The 15260-nt window shown below is 41.9% G+C and overlaps 1 protein-coding gene across 2 annotated transcripts in view; it reads left to right on the top strand.

Annotated features, from left to right (window-relative positions):
- Window positions 1–14822, top strand: part of LPAR3 (lysophosphatidic acid receptor 3) — a 77000-nt gene extending 62178 nt beyond the window's left edge. Inside the window, exon 3 of one of the 2 annotated variants that reach the window (XM_029227245.1) lies at window positions 13768–14822. In XM_029227245.1, the coding sequence (XP_029083078.1) occupies window positions 13768–14099 (332 nt within the window). In that variant the 3' untranslated portion in view covers window positions 14100–14822. The remainder of the gene's footprint in view (window positions 1–13767) is intronic. The other variant, XM_029227247.1, reaches the window with a different exon arrangement.
- The last annotated feature ends 438 nt before the right edge of the window (window positions 14823–15260 follow it).

The following is a 15260-nucleotide window of genomic DNA, read 5'->3' on the forward strand; positions in this document are numbered from 1 at the left end:
TGTGGGATGGGGACACTTGGCTCAGCCTGGGAGGAGTGTCTGAGGAAAGCTGCACATAGGAGGTAACAAGGGAGCTGCTTTCAAATGAGGAAGAGGAGACCATCAGGCCATCAGGTGGCAGAGGGGAGAATGTGAATCAAGCATGGCATCACAACCGGTTTGCCTCCTTCCTTCCTCCCTTTGGCCTGCCCTCTCTCTGGATTGGGTGTGTGTGTGTGTGTGTGTGTGTGTGTGTGATTAACTAGAATGCCATCGTATTTATTTGGATGGAGGAAATAAAATTACCAAGAGGTTTAGATACTCAATACCTGGCAAATCAAGTTACCATTAGATGTTTTTTTTGTACAGAATCAGAAAATAGAGACATCCCAGCCATGAGAAAGGCTGACCTTGACCAAGAACTCTTCTCCCTCTCAATTACATACAGTTGTTCTAGACATCCCTGGCTCTGATGACATTCTTTCTTCTGAGATGTTAGTGCCTTTCAGTCAGATTTCAGAAAAGGTGTTGCAGGTCTGGGAACTATAATGTCTCTTTAAGATGACTTTGGTATAGGGCTGAACTTAAAAAAAACACCTTTTTCCTCTCATTTCCAGGTTCTTACAGGATACTTTGTTGGCATCTCCTTGTACTTGGCACTCCTGGCAAGTGTACTCCTGGCACTCCTTGTTTGCAGTGTCCATAGTCTCTTTCACTGTTACCTGTTATACATATTCTATTTATGTCCTCCAACCTTACTTTGCTTTCTTATCCTTTCATCCTTACTGTATACTTAAGCCACCCATTCCCTTATATTCCTTCTATCAAGCTTTGAAAGTTTGTTCAATGCAAACTGAGAATATGCTTCCAAATAATGTTTTTTTCTTTTTCTGATTACATAGTTTGTTCATTAAGTTATTAAGCAGGTTGTGCTTTACCAATAATTTTCTTTTTCTTGAATATGAACCTGATGGAGAATGGCTTTTCTTGAATTCCTGTAGACCTACACCATTCACTGTCACCAAATTACATTTCACAGAGGAGTGCACAGAGTATATCCAAATCGAAGACTTTTCCTTTTCAGTGGAAGGATCCCCAAGTGGGATGTAAGCAAATATGGTCATCAAACTTTAAGACCTAGGTTTGTATAAACTCCAGCACTTCACACATTCACCCTGAGCATGAAACTCCCTTGGGGCATCTGTTAAACATTCAGATTCTTGGGCCCCACTCCAGGCTCCTGGAATCAGAACCTCCAGAAGGGAACTAGAAGGGCTGTATACAAGAAAGGTGTTTGTAGGTGAGTTAAATGGACAAAGTCCTCATTTTCATGTTTTCTGTCCAACTGGGATGATGGGCAATTAGTAAATGAAGCAACCAACCAGTCAACGAATAAACAAGGTAAGTGCAGAGAGTGATATAAAGAAATCAAACAGAATAATATTTTAGGGAATGGCTGGGCTGGGCTACTTTATATGGCACAAAGGAAAGGCTCTCCAAAGGGTATACCTGGAGCTAAACTATGAGAAGGAGCCAGTGAAATCAGGAACTGAGAAAGAGCTAGTATGTCTCACCTTATTTACCTGTGTCCTAGGTAATTGACACAATTATTGGCACCTCTTGGGGCTCAATGAATTTTCGTTGGTTGATGCACGCAGTCCTGGGATAGCAATGCTTATATCACAAATAGGATACAAGCACAATTCCTGAAGAAAAAGAGAAAATGAAGCAAAGTAGATAAAGGAGAGCATCTGGGATGAATAGGACATGGCTGGGGGTTGGGGAGGGTGGCAGCAGGGCAGCTAAGGAGTTGAGAAATAAAGAAAATTAGAAAACAAGGCTATGTTTGCACCTCTAGCATCACTGTATTGCTAATTAAAAGGTTAATCAGTAATTATTGCCATATTCTTGGGATTTGAGCACTGTGCTCTGACTAGCCTTGTCTTTAGAAAACAAAGACGGTGTCACATTACATTCCTTTAAAGCAAATTATGGTAAATACCAATTCCAACAAGCTTAGGGACAAGTTACATGTGATCAAAAGTAGCAAGTTAAAGGCGTTTTGACAGATTCTGAATGGCGCTCTGATTCATACACCTGGCAAGTTGAAACTGTAGATGTTTGTCACTTGGATTCTTTTTTTTTCCCCATTTGGTAGCGGAAAGCATAACAAACGCAAAATGAGTTATTGGAGAAGCTGGCTACTTCAGAACTAGTGGGGTGGATTTACAGCAGACCATCTACACATCTGCATGTGGAGAAGGAAGCTGTAGGTGAAACTCAGAATCAGCCAGTGTAGGAGCCAGAAGGAAACTTACAGGTCATTATGGTCCAGATCCCTTAATATACAGATGAAGAAACTGGAGGCAGAGACGTAGAATGACATTTTCACATTACTCTAGTCCAAGGTCTGGATTTGAATCAAGATCCCTTACTTCTTCATTTAATAAGCTTCTATTAAGTACCTATTATATGTATGGCACATGGCCAAGCACTGTGTATCCCAAGCTGAAGAAGGTGCAAAAGGGATCTCCTCTGAGGATGTCAGTGTAGCAGGGTAGCCAAAATAGGATAGAGTGTAATTGTGTATGTGTGTGTGTGTGTGTGTGTGTGTGTGTGTGCGCACACATACACACAGGTGTGGGCCTACGACAGCGACCAAAGCTTTCACACTTCAGCAAGCTTTCACACGACAGCAACACACCAGATGTGTTCATAAATTGCCTGAGGAAGCACAGCAGGGGAAGTGTCCGACACCACCTGGGCAGCCACAATGAACATTTTCTGAGTGTCTTCTGTGTTAGGCACTCTCCACCCAGTAAATCTCCCAAAAAATCCTGTCAGGTCAGTTTCCTTCATGCTCATTCCATAGCTAAGAAGTGGAGGGAGGCTCAGGAAGGTGAACTGATTTGCCTGTGGGCATAAACCAGGATTTCAACTCTGGGTCTGCTTGATCTTTAGCCTATGCTCTTTTTTTTTTTTTTTTTTTTTTTACCATAATAGGGATGGTAAGTGGATGTCATCTCAAGGGCAAATTCCAGCTGATTGCTAGAGGCTGAGCACTGTGCTGTGAAGGCTTCCAGGCCATATCTGGGCTCAGAAGCGCATGGTGGATTAGTGATGGCGGCCACGGGAGTAGGACGGAAAGGGGTAGCCCTGAGTCAGGACTTTGTACTTCCTGAGCTATACCATACCGTCACTCTTCCAGGCCCAACTCTCTCTAAGTCAAGTCTCCTACATCCTGTTCCCTTCCTCTGAGCTCAAGATGGTATTTTGTGCCATCTGGGTGTCTAGAATCTTGTCTCCTTATCAGGTCAGCTCCCCTGTACATTGTCCCATGCTGCAACCCTTTTCAAAATTTTCAACCCCATCAAAGATACCCCTTTTGCATTGCCTCACAACCCTGCTCCGTGCTGATGACAGCTTATGTGATATGTAGATTATTACATGCCTACAGCTTAATATGTTCGTGTCTAGGTAAGGTGCAGGCCTTCCTAATTCAAAGGAGTGACTCCAGCAGAAAGAAGTTCAGATCCTTGGGCAGGCTAGCTGGGATCTGTCAGTCTTTAAGATTACACCAGGCAAATAGCTGCTGACCTCACGCCTTTTCTTAGATGCTGTAGAGCCCTTGATATAATAGTTAGTGAGGTACTGAGGTACTGTAGGTCCACGCATACGGTGCTTAAAGAGGAATCTGGAGGTGGAGATGGTGTTTTCTTACTATTGCAGTTTATGATTTCCAGCTGTAGCCCTGAGTTAGACACTACAATTAGGTCTAGGCTGTGGTTCTAGCTAGTACGCCTCTGCTTTAAATTTTATCTCATAACTCCTTGGCAGCAAAGAATTTCAACTTTCCAAAGCTGGCCACAAATTTGAAACAAGTGTCTAAAAGCAGTTGTTAGAGTCAAAAGATACAGCAGTAGTAACAACTGTGTTAAATGAATCATTTGTGGAATGCTTAACTGCTCATCATCTATTTGAAGTTTCTCAGTGTTTCTTGTTTTCTGCAGTAAAAATAAGTCAGGTTTACTCAAGGTACATATTTTCATTCCTTTCACATATGTGACAATCTATTTTCTGAATTATTGGACTTCTAAAACACTGTGGGTAAATAAGTATGAATTTGAAGGCAAACCACATCTGGAGGTGTTATTTTTAAATTATTGAATAAATTCTTTAGTATCATAAGAGCATTTTCACTTGAGTATTCTATTAATATGTAACTTACACATTGTAATACTTCTAACCAAGAATAGCTATTAACTTTAAAATTTTACTTTTAAAATTCTTTTCAAATAAGAAGAGAGCTTCCATAGGATGAGGTTCCTAGCCTGACTTTTATGTAGAGTTGTAATTTTCTATTTTAGTAAAACAGACAGCCCTGTGGCTTAGTAGGTTAGCATTATTGCTGGTGCCCTGCTGTTTTCTTCCTGGATTAAAAACAAAGAATAACAGAGTTAACATATTTAAAATATATCCTCTTGTTTGATGAAATGAGTAGCCCGTGTGCCAAAGTGAGACCATTCTGTGTGAGTGATTGCTTTTATCACTATGGATGTTTTATTTATGTGCCACTCACATGTCAAGTTTTCTTTTTAATTGTATGTGTGAATTTTTAAACAGAGGAAAATAAGGCTAACTAGATGGAATAGAAAAGTATGAGTCCTAAAGAACAGGAGTCATACAACTTGAGGTCTGAAACTTCTTTACATCTTGTCTGTCACCTAAACCCCAAGAACTATCTTAAATATATTGCAGTGAGGGGCCCTTCTCCCATATGGACTGGTGTTCTTTCCTATAATGTGTATATCTTCTTTCATATAATGTAGCCATGAGGTGTTAACCAGAGTATTGTTTGAAATATTTTGAAAACTTCCAAATAAGGGGGATGGTGGTTGTAGATTATTTCAGCCTAATATTGACTAGGGAGTTTGAAAGATTTTTGATTTCACTTGTCACCAATATTTTCAGTTGTAATTGTCTCTTCTAAAGTGTTAGACATTCCTTAACTTGATGTTTCTGATTACCTTAAATTGCAGTCATTAAATATCATTTCAGTACTTAATTGAATATTCTAGTGTATGATTCACTAGACTTTAGAAACTTGTATTGAATTCATGATACTGGTTTTTGAGTACAGCACTGAAACTCGTTGAATTACTAGAGGAAAGCTCAGTGGTAATCTAATTGGACTATTAGTGAGTCTCTTAAACAGGTACTGAAAGAACATAGAATATCATTAAAATAAAAAAACACAATTGCTTCTTATCAACATAACTGACCTGTCACGTGGCACTAGAAGGATGTTATATTTGTTATTCAAATGTAATCATCTGGAAGGCATTCACTCTTAGTGGCTGACACACGGCAGGTGGTTGCCTAGTAAGTATTTATTAATGAAAGAACATATGGCTTCAGTTCCACCTACTGCCGATGACTCCCAAGTTAACATTTCAATTTGGAGCTCTCAGAGTTCTGACCCACATTTCTGGCTGCCTTCTACTCTTCTATGCCTGGAGGAGCCACAGATATTCTAAGTGCCCAGTGCCTAAAACTGAATCACCATCTCTTCCTTCTAAGCCTGTCCCTCTTCTCTCTCCCGCTTGGTTATCAGAATCCCACTACCCAGTCATCCTGGATTCTTTCCTCTCCCTCACTTCCTAGATCCAGTTGTTTATACATCAAGTCTTACAGGTTTTCCTCCTTACCACCTTGCTGACCTGGCTACATCTCACCAACTCCATCAGATCCTTAGACTTTCCACCTGAATTTTAGCTGGTCTTCAGAGGAGTCTCCATGCCTAGGTCAGTGGTCCTATACTTCACCCTACTAAAGCATTCCCCAGGGAGCTCGTTAAAACCGGAGATGCCCAGATCATACCTACATCAGTTTCTCATTTGGTAGGTCTGGGTGGGACCCAGAAATCTGAATTTCAAGCAGTCAGCCCAGGTGATTGTGATGCAGGGGGAGCATCACATACCTCCATTCCATCCTGAGCACTCAGACACAGCTTTGCTTTAAAATATAAGACTTATCCATGCTCTTGACTAAAAATCTTCAAAGAACTACCATTCTACAGCGGTCATTTTCAAACCTAGGTCAGCGAGGTTCCCAGGGGTTCCTCAGAGGTGCCTCAGTGTATGTATGTGTAGGGGGGGTGGGGGGAGCACTGTAGTGTGAAGATGGGAGTGAATTCTCCAGGAAGATCTTTAGTCAACTCCCCCCACCATCTCCTTCTTTAGAGCAGCTCTGATATTGAAGTTTAACAAGAGATTTTCTTTGGGGAGTCATCCTCTACTTAAAAAAAATAATAATGATCTATAGAAGTAGGTTTCAATTTTTTTTTTTTTTTTCGGTACGCGGGCCTCTCACTGTTGCGGCCTCTCCCGTTGCGGAGCGCAGGCTCAGCGGCCATGGCTCACGGGCCCAGCCGCTCCGTGGCATGTGGGATCTTCCCGGACCAGGGCACGAACCCGTATCCCCTGCATCGGCAGGCGGACTCTCAACCACTGTGCCACCAGGGAAGCCCTCAATTTTTATTTTTTAATCAGAACCCCACAGTGAGAAATAATGTACATTCTCTATCATGGCCCAATACATACACATATTTTTCTGTGTAATTGAAACAAGTTTCATGAAACATACCGTTACTATACTTGATGTATCCTGATATTTTCTGTTCTATTTTATTTTTTAGATAAAAGCTGGTTGCAACCTACTAAACTGATTTCACAAGCCACTGATGAGTTGCAACTGAGCCTGAAAAACCTCAGCTCTTAACCTTTCTCATTAGGTCTCCTTTGTGAACCGTGGAACCTAGAAATATTTTCTTAATCCTCCCATGATGGTGTATGACTCATACCATTCTAGGTGCTTGGGAGAGGTTAATTCATTACATACCATGGATACCTGAGGGCATTCACCTGATGAACTCCTGGCTGAAAAAGACTTATGGGTGTGATCTATGCAATAAATCCAAACTCCTGAGAACTGCCCAAAGCGCCCTTCCGGGTCTGACCCATGTTCATCTTTCAGACTTCATCTTACTTCCCTAGTCACCTTCCTGGGTTAAAACCATCCTAAACCGTTTGGAATTCCCCAAGTACATCATTGGTATTTCTCACCTCTGCACAGTCATTCTTGAGCTTCAATACTCAGCTCAACTGAGTGTCACCTCACCTGACACCTTCCTGGACAGTAATCAGAATCATCACATCCTGGTCCCCTGCCTGTCAGTGCCCGAAGGGCAGGACAGCACTGTCTGCGTCAGCAAGCGCTGCAGCTAATGCGTTACCTGGCCCCATGTGGGCTCTTCATAAACTTCAGTTATGTTCAATGGGCTCACCTTCTCGGCTACTGAGTATGGAGCTCTATCCTTCATTCTGAGGACACAGACAGGTATGAGGCACAGCCTACACGCTTAGGAAGCTTGCAATGGGCCCAAGAGACAGGACGTATATATTAAAAACTACCTCAGAATAGCACAACGCTCAAGAGTTTGCGTGGGGGAATCAGGCCTGGGTTCAAATTCTGACTCTTCTATTTGTTGGCTTCTGACTAAACCCAGGACAAACTCTGGAGCTGTTCTGAAGTTCAGATTCATCATACGTGAGACTGAAAATAAGAGTGGCAACTTCACAGGGCCATGAGTTTTAAACAATGGGTGTATGTAAAGCTCTAAGCACACTGCCCAGCCCAGAGCTCTTGGGAAATGTTAGAGTGGAATGAAGCAGGTAATATGCCCAGTGCCATGTGGATGTTGTAGGTGGAAAATGCCACAGGAGTTGAGAGGAGGGAATGGTCACTGTGGGTTGGACGTATGGGAAAGGTCCAGTGGAGGAACTAAGCTTAGAATGAAAAGTAGACCTTAGATTAGGAGCCAGGAAGGCATTCCTGGCAGGGCGAACCAGAGCGCCAACCAAGGCCAGTGGAGGACAGTATATGCCTTGCCTGTAGACTAGTTTCCCTGCTAGTGTTTGTACATTTCATTTATGCATAAGACGTACTCAAACATTCTTTCCAAATAGAAGCTGAAGGTATTGATCTGAAGGTGATTTTCTTGTTCTAAAGAATTCTGCCCCCTTTCTCTTTTCCATGACTTTTTGCCAAGTGTGTATGGAATCTACAGTTTTGCTGACAGTATCAGCTTGATTAAACCATTTTGGTCAGCATAGAAAAATGGTTTGTAAAACTGGCCATGCATCATAATCGCCCAGGAAACTTTTTAGTCCTACAGATTTCCATGTACCACCCCAGAGAGTCTGACCATTGGCTCTGATCTAGGACCAGGGGATCTGCATTATTAAAAAGCTCCCCTGGGAATTTGATGGCCTGCCAGCTTTGGGAACTGGTAGCTCAGAGAATTCATCTTAATCAGTTTTTAGCCATACTGTCTGATAATGGTGTCTGGGAAACCAATACGTCGAATTTGTTTGAATTTTATGGGGAGTTGAAACTCATAGTTTGTAGAATTTAGCAGTTTTCTACTTGGAAAAGAGTTCGGAAGCCACTTAACCCTCTCTCTCTCATTTAGGAAAAATCTCTTCCCTTTGTACATCTCAGGATGATCTGGGCAAAGTAAACACCCTGGCCGAGGGCGGCTCTCTGTCTGCCGAACAACAAATTCCTCTCCTAATAGCTTCATTTTCTTAAAAAGAAGTCTTACCTTCAAATTCTGCCTTTTGGTACTTTTCCGCTTGTCTCAGGGTGACCTTCAAGATAAGTCATGCTTCTCTCTATGTGATGGCCCTTCAGGTCTTTGGGGATAGTTAACATAATGTGGTTTTCCTTTGCCTTTTCTTTTCCAAGAGAAACATGCTTGATTTCTTCTATCTGTTCCCAGATAGATACCTTTAGATCTGCTCTTACTTGTTAATGTCTGATTTAGGGGGGAGGGGGGAAGATCCGGGCTTGGCATGTGTCTCTTTGAAAGCCTTGTTTGGTCCCAGCTGTCTTGGTCTGAGCATTGAGTTTAAATACTCAAAAAACATTCATCTTAGTTTTTTCCTCTATAATTTTTTGGAAATTGATAAGGGACTGACTGATATCTATTTCTCAGGATGTACCCTCTGCCCCTGTTTTAAGAACTGGGACAGACAGAAACATTTGTATGTTTCTGACATCTTCCACATTCTCCAAGAATTCTCCAAAAAGACGGATTCCCAAGGCCAAAACCATTCCTGACATTTTCTTCTCTTTTAAATGTTTTTGGGGACCTCATATCTGCTGCTGCTGACATACAGTAAAAATCCCCAATGAATGAGCTGTTTAGATAAGCTGCGCCCCCGCTCTGAGATGTGTTTGGAGGTAGAGCTTGGCCGCTGGTGGAGGAGTTGGGGAGCTGCAGTTTCCCAGGGTTCCTGCTTGGAGTGCAATCATCAGACAGCACCGCTGAAGTACCCATGAGCAGCGCAGTGTGTGGCGGCTGTTCTGTCAGAGACTTGCCTTTTGTTGTTCTTGGAAACGGTGTAAAGAAAAGGTCAGCAGATTTTTTTTTTTAATAAATTTTATTTATTTTTGGCTGCGTTGGGTCTTCGTTGCTGCGCGCGGGCTTTCTCTAGTTGCGGCGAGGGGGGGCTGCTCTTCATTGCGGTGCGGAGGCTTCTCATTGCGGTGGCTTCTTTTGCTGCGGAGCGCGGGCTCTAGGCACGCGGGCTTCCATAGTTGTGGCACGTGGGCTCAGAAGTTGTGGCCCGCGGGCTCTAGAGCGCAGACTCAGTAGTTGTGCTGCACTGGCTTAGTTGCTCTGTGGCACGTGGGATCTTCCCGGACCAGGGCTCGAACCCTTGTCCCCTGCATTGGCAGGCAGATTCTTAACCACTGCGCCACCAGGGAAGCCCCAGGTCAGCAGATTTTTGTTGCTCTTCTTACCTGTATTTTTGTTGAAATTCTTTCGCCTTTCTTTCCTCCCCTTCCCTTCCTTCCTTCTTTCCTTCTTCATCGTTTTCGCTTCCTCCCTCCCTCCCTCCCTCCCTTCCTTCCTTTGCCAGAAATTCTTTCTGTTAGCAAAGCAGAGAATGACTTGGTTGTGATATACTGTATGCAGTTTCACAGTCAGGTATGATATTCTATGAACGGGACTTTAAAGGTCAGAAGTAGCCTCCCCCCTTCCCCATCACTTACTTTAGAAATAATATCCTTTGCAGCTCACTGCTGAGCAGCCTAGCATGTGAACAGGAGCACAAGCCCTGGGGCCAGGCTGCCTGTTCAAATCCTGGCCCTTCCACTTATCATGGCTTTGAGCAGGTTACCAATTTCTCTGTGGTTCACTTTCCTCAGGTTTAAAATGAGGGTTTTATATATATATATATATTTATATATACCTATTTCCAAGGGTTGCTATGAGGATTAAATGGTTAATTCATATAAAATGCTTACAACAGTGCCTGGTGTATAACCATTGCTCAGTGAAAAGTGTGTCAGTGTTGACTGAATGAATTATTTTATGAAATTCAATGCAAAAGGAAAGTGTATGTGAAGTACCACATTATGACAAACAGGGCATCAATTTGAAGATTTATTTACAGTGTTTAGGTCCCCTGATTAATCCAAACTAGAGTTTTATGCTAGGGAAAAAAGCTTTAATGATTTTTAAAAATCCAATTTTAAAAACAGTCTTTAGGAAAACATATTGGCAATTTACTTTTATCCTTTTTTCTGATGTGTGTGTGTGAAATATATCGTTCAAACAAAATTATATAAGATATATGTACAGTTTAAAGAATAACACTTAAAAGAGTATTAAAAATTTAAAACACCTGTGTACTTGCCACCCAATTTAATAGAACATTTTCAGTGTCTTTAGAACCTCCTTTGTGCCCTATCCTGGTGGCCCCCTCTCTCTTGTAGAAATAGCCATATTATAAATTTCATGTTAATCATCTTGCTTTTCTTCATGGTTTTATCACATATGGTTATAATGTTAGACATCAAATTATTTAGATTCACTTTTTTAGCTATACAATTAACATTGATTTTGTTTATTAGTATACCGTTGACCCTTGAACAACAGGGGTTTGAACTGAGCGGGTCCATTTATGTGCAGATTTTTTTCAGTAAATACATGCTACAGTGCTACATAATCTGATCTGAGGTTGGTTGTATCTACAGATGTGGAATCATAGATACGAGGGCCAAATGTAAAGTTACATACGGATTTTCGACTGTGCAGCGGTCAGCGCCCCTAACCCCTGTGTTGTTCAAGGATCAACTTATCTGGATTCATTTCCAGCATCTTAATTTTTTCTTTATCCCATTTTTCTATGTTTCCCTCCTTTCTTACGCATTGAGACTTTTTTTTTTCCTTTTCTTTACTTGCATCCTTCCCCCTCCATTGGTTTGGAAGTTATATACACTATTAAATTTTGACATGCGTATTTAACTAAGTATAAAGTTTATCAATATTTCTCCCTCCTACCCATTAACACAAAAACCTTGGAATACTCCCACTAGGATTTCTTTGGAATTCTGCAATCTCACACAGAAAGGACTCTTCACATCAAAGTTGGTAGCTACAGCTTTTGATGTCTGCTTTGTTTAGTTCTTCCCTCCTGACAACATAGTAACCCTGTCTCAGAAATGGCAGAGAGAACAAAAGTGTTACTTCTATGGGAAATACAGACCGCTGGAGCTGGATGCAGCCTTAAAGGTTATCTAAATTAGTGTTTTTCAAACTTTTTGACTAATCCCAACAGTCAAAAATAATATTTTATTTTATAACCAATGCACACATAAATATAGTATATAAAACTGAAACAAAAGTTTCATGAAACAATACTTCTCTTGGTCTGTGTAATATACTCTGAGCTATTCCATTCCATTTGCATTTCCATTCTTTCATTAAAAAAAATAAAAAGAAACTTTTCCAAATTCATTAAATTGATTGCATACTCACTAAGGTGCCTTGGCCCACAGTTTGAAAAACCCAGAACTTGCCTAACATTCTCAATTTACAGTTTAGGAAGATGAAGCCCAGACCGATGACATGGATCTCCCAGAGTTGTACAGTAAGTGAAGAATTAGGACCCAAATCCCTGATATTTTATCTCTAAGTTCACTTCTTTCTTCACATATGTCAGCCAAACCAAAAATAATACAGGATGGAGAAAAAAGGGAGCCATTGGAGAGCTGTAGTTCTGAAATGGGAAGCGAAACCCCCTGAGAACTCCTGCACGTCTACTTTTGGCAGATGTCTTTGACAAACATCTCATGATAACCACTGCTGAGTGAACCCAACACGGTATTAGACACCACTTTTCATTACCTCTGACTCTTAACAACCACTTCATAAGTCGGGATCATTATCCTTATTAAACAAGGGAATGAGGGCTCAGAAGAGTAATTTGCCTCACTAGCAGCGTGTAAGGTGAGGGGCTGGGCGTAGCTGTCTGACCCCATAGCTCTCGGAGTTTCACGGCCTCATACTGCCTCTTTATAATTCTTGACCTGCTTATTATTATATCTCTCAGAAGGAAGATAAAGCACCACGAGGAATACTGTCCAGGTCTGACTCTAACCAGGAAGAGTAACTAGTTGGTGATACGGTTCACCGACTTGCTTGTTCGTTCTATCTCTCCCATTAGCCCTTTTGTTCCCGCACCGCATGGTCTTCACCTCATTCACTGTCTAGTACAGTTCTTGGCACATTGAAACCTCACAATGACTATTTTGTTCAGTGGATAAGTAAGGGCCTTCAGAAATCAGAAGGAGTTTGGCAGAAAGAAACCACGTCCCAGTATGGAGGCAGGTCCCATAGTGGCCCAGTGTATAGCCTGTGGAGGAAGACTGCCTAGGTTCAAACTTCAACGTCCCTTACAAGCTATTGGCCTGTAAGCAAGTTACTGAACTTCTCTTGTGCCTCAGTTTCCTGAGGATGATAATGATGTCTATTTCAGAGTGTGGTTCTATGAGTTAATAAAGGGAAGCGTTGATGTGTTAGCTGTCATTGTTATCTGTTGTTATGATGACTAAGTAGGGAAATTGAACATGTGTCTCATATTTTAGGAAAAACATACCAGAAAGTTTGAGGTAAGCTAAGTATGATCATTGTGGGTAGAGACTCAGAACAGACCCCCCCTTCATGTGCCATTGGTGCTAACATTATGCTAAATAAATAAATGTGCTAATAAAATGCACATTGATATCTCATCGTGAAAGAGAAAGATTTATTTCTGACAAAAATATCTCAGCCTAGAACAGATTATTAAGCAGATGGCCTATGACTATGTCAAAAAGAATTTAGTGCTTACTCGGCAGCAACATGGATTTGTAAAGAATACAGTTTTTGAGCAGGTGAGTTGATTAAAAGACTAGGAGACTCCCATAGATGTAATGCATCTTATTTTCAGGAGAGCATTTGGAACGTCTGATTTGGAGAACAGCAGAGTGCAGGGTTAAGTGTGTGAGGCTTCCCCACATAGACCCTGGGATTTGGCCTCAGTTTTCTCACCTGCGGAGTGTGGATAATGACTGCACAGCCTCCTAGTGTGATTCGGAGAACAAACAGAAATAAGGTCCGTGTTGTGCTCAAGAAGTAAGAGATAAGTGTAAGCCCCTAATTACGGTACCTGGGTAAGCAGATAAGAAGGTGAAGTGGAACGTGGTTAAGAGTCTGTTTGCTTCTAAGAAGCCCAGTCTCAAATGCTCAGAGGAAGGCTGGAAGTTCGCTTTGCAGTTGTCAGAACAAATCCTCAAGGTCCCTTGACACCACTGACCGAAGACCGGGCGAGAAGAAACCCAAATAATTAGCCTGAGGTCTGAGTGCCTGTTGCTTCCTCTCTCTCCCTCCAGGGGCCTTTGTCGTGTGCTGGACACCAGGTCTGGTGGTTCTGCTGCTCGATGGCCTGAACTGCACGTGGTGCAACGTGCAGCATGTGAAAAGGTGGTTCCTGCTGCTGGCGCTGCTTAACTCTGTCATGAACCCCATCATCTACTCCTACAAGGACGAGGACATGTACAGCACCATGAAGAGGATGCTCTGCTGCTTCTCGCAGGAGAAGAACCCAGAGAGGCGGCCCTCCCACATCCCCTCCGTGGTCCTCAGCCAGAGCGACACGGGGGGCAGCCAGTATATGGAGGATAATAGCAACCGAGGCCAGGTCTGCAACAAGAGCAGCTCCTAGGCTTCAGTGCCCCTCTGCCTGGCCCAGCCTTCGTCTGGGAGAACTGTTCAGAATGGTTACCTGTCTCCAACTAAGCCCACGTACAGTGTTATTTGAGCTCTGAATGAATCATTGGGAAATTTTTTTTTAATTGTTTTTCATCATTTGAAAGCATGGACAGGAAAGAGAGGATACAACGCATTTAGAGAAAACGCACAGAAAGGGGGAAGGCAGCACGGTGGATTCCTGCCTGACATCCTGTGAACCCCTTGGAGCATCGCCCACCAGGCCATGCATCCTGGGCTCTGCCACCATCTTGTAGCCATTCCCTTTGTGTTTCCAAAGGATGCTGTTAAAGGGCTTAGGCCAAAATAAATAAAAATGTTACTTGAGCCACCTTATGTAGCTGCTTGGAAAGCCTATGTAGTTCTTTCTGCATGCATTTGAAATTTTAAAAAATTCTTCAGCAGTGATGTTTTTCTCCTCAAACAAATCATGGCCAGTAGCTAGGTGTTCAATAGGAATCTCAGAATGACAAATCAGTCAGGGCTCCAGATTAATTTACTTGATTTTTAACTGAAAGAACATTCTGAGGAAAAAGATTTACTTTGAAGTAATAACAAAAAAGGTAAACGTTAAAAACTCTTCTTGCAGGAAAAAGAAAAAGAGGCTTTGATGTGGTCCTCTCAGTGTGCGTGCGTGTGTATACACACCTGTATATTTACACACTTCGAATTTGTATTTAAAGACATCACAGACAGTGATGGTGAAATAAATTCACTGACCACCCAGACTTTCCAGTCTAGGACTACAGTTGTAGAAATGACCTGTTGTGCTCTAAAATAGAAAGAGGTGATTTGTTTGAAAACAGACATTCAGCAGGGTAAAAAAGTATATTAGCATGCGGGCTGAATTCCTTGCATATAGGATCAAATTTGAGCTTAAATGAGTCTTTCCAGTTCCTTCCATGCCACTGGTGACTTGTCAGATTTAGTGTTTAAAATAATTTTCACACCTCATATTTTATCCACAATTATTGACATGTTTCCACTACTTGTTTTACTTGTGGATTGAAGTTTGATCTGGGTTCTATTTAAAAGTTTTCTCCTTCAAAGACCTAAGTAGGCAACATGAAAGGCAAGTCAGTAAGAAAAAAAAAACAATTTATATACATAGGCTACT

The sequence above is a fragment of the Monodon monoceros genome, unplaced genomic scaffold, assembly GCF_005190385.1.
Source record: "Monodon monoceros isolate NGI ecotype Baffin Bay Population unplaced genomic scaffold, NGI_Narwhal_1 Super_Scaffold_18, whole genome shotgun sequence".
Taxonomy (NCBI): Eukaryota; Metazoa; Chordata; class Mammalia; order Artiodactyla; family Monodontidae; genus Monodon; species Monodon monoceros.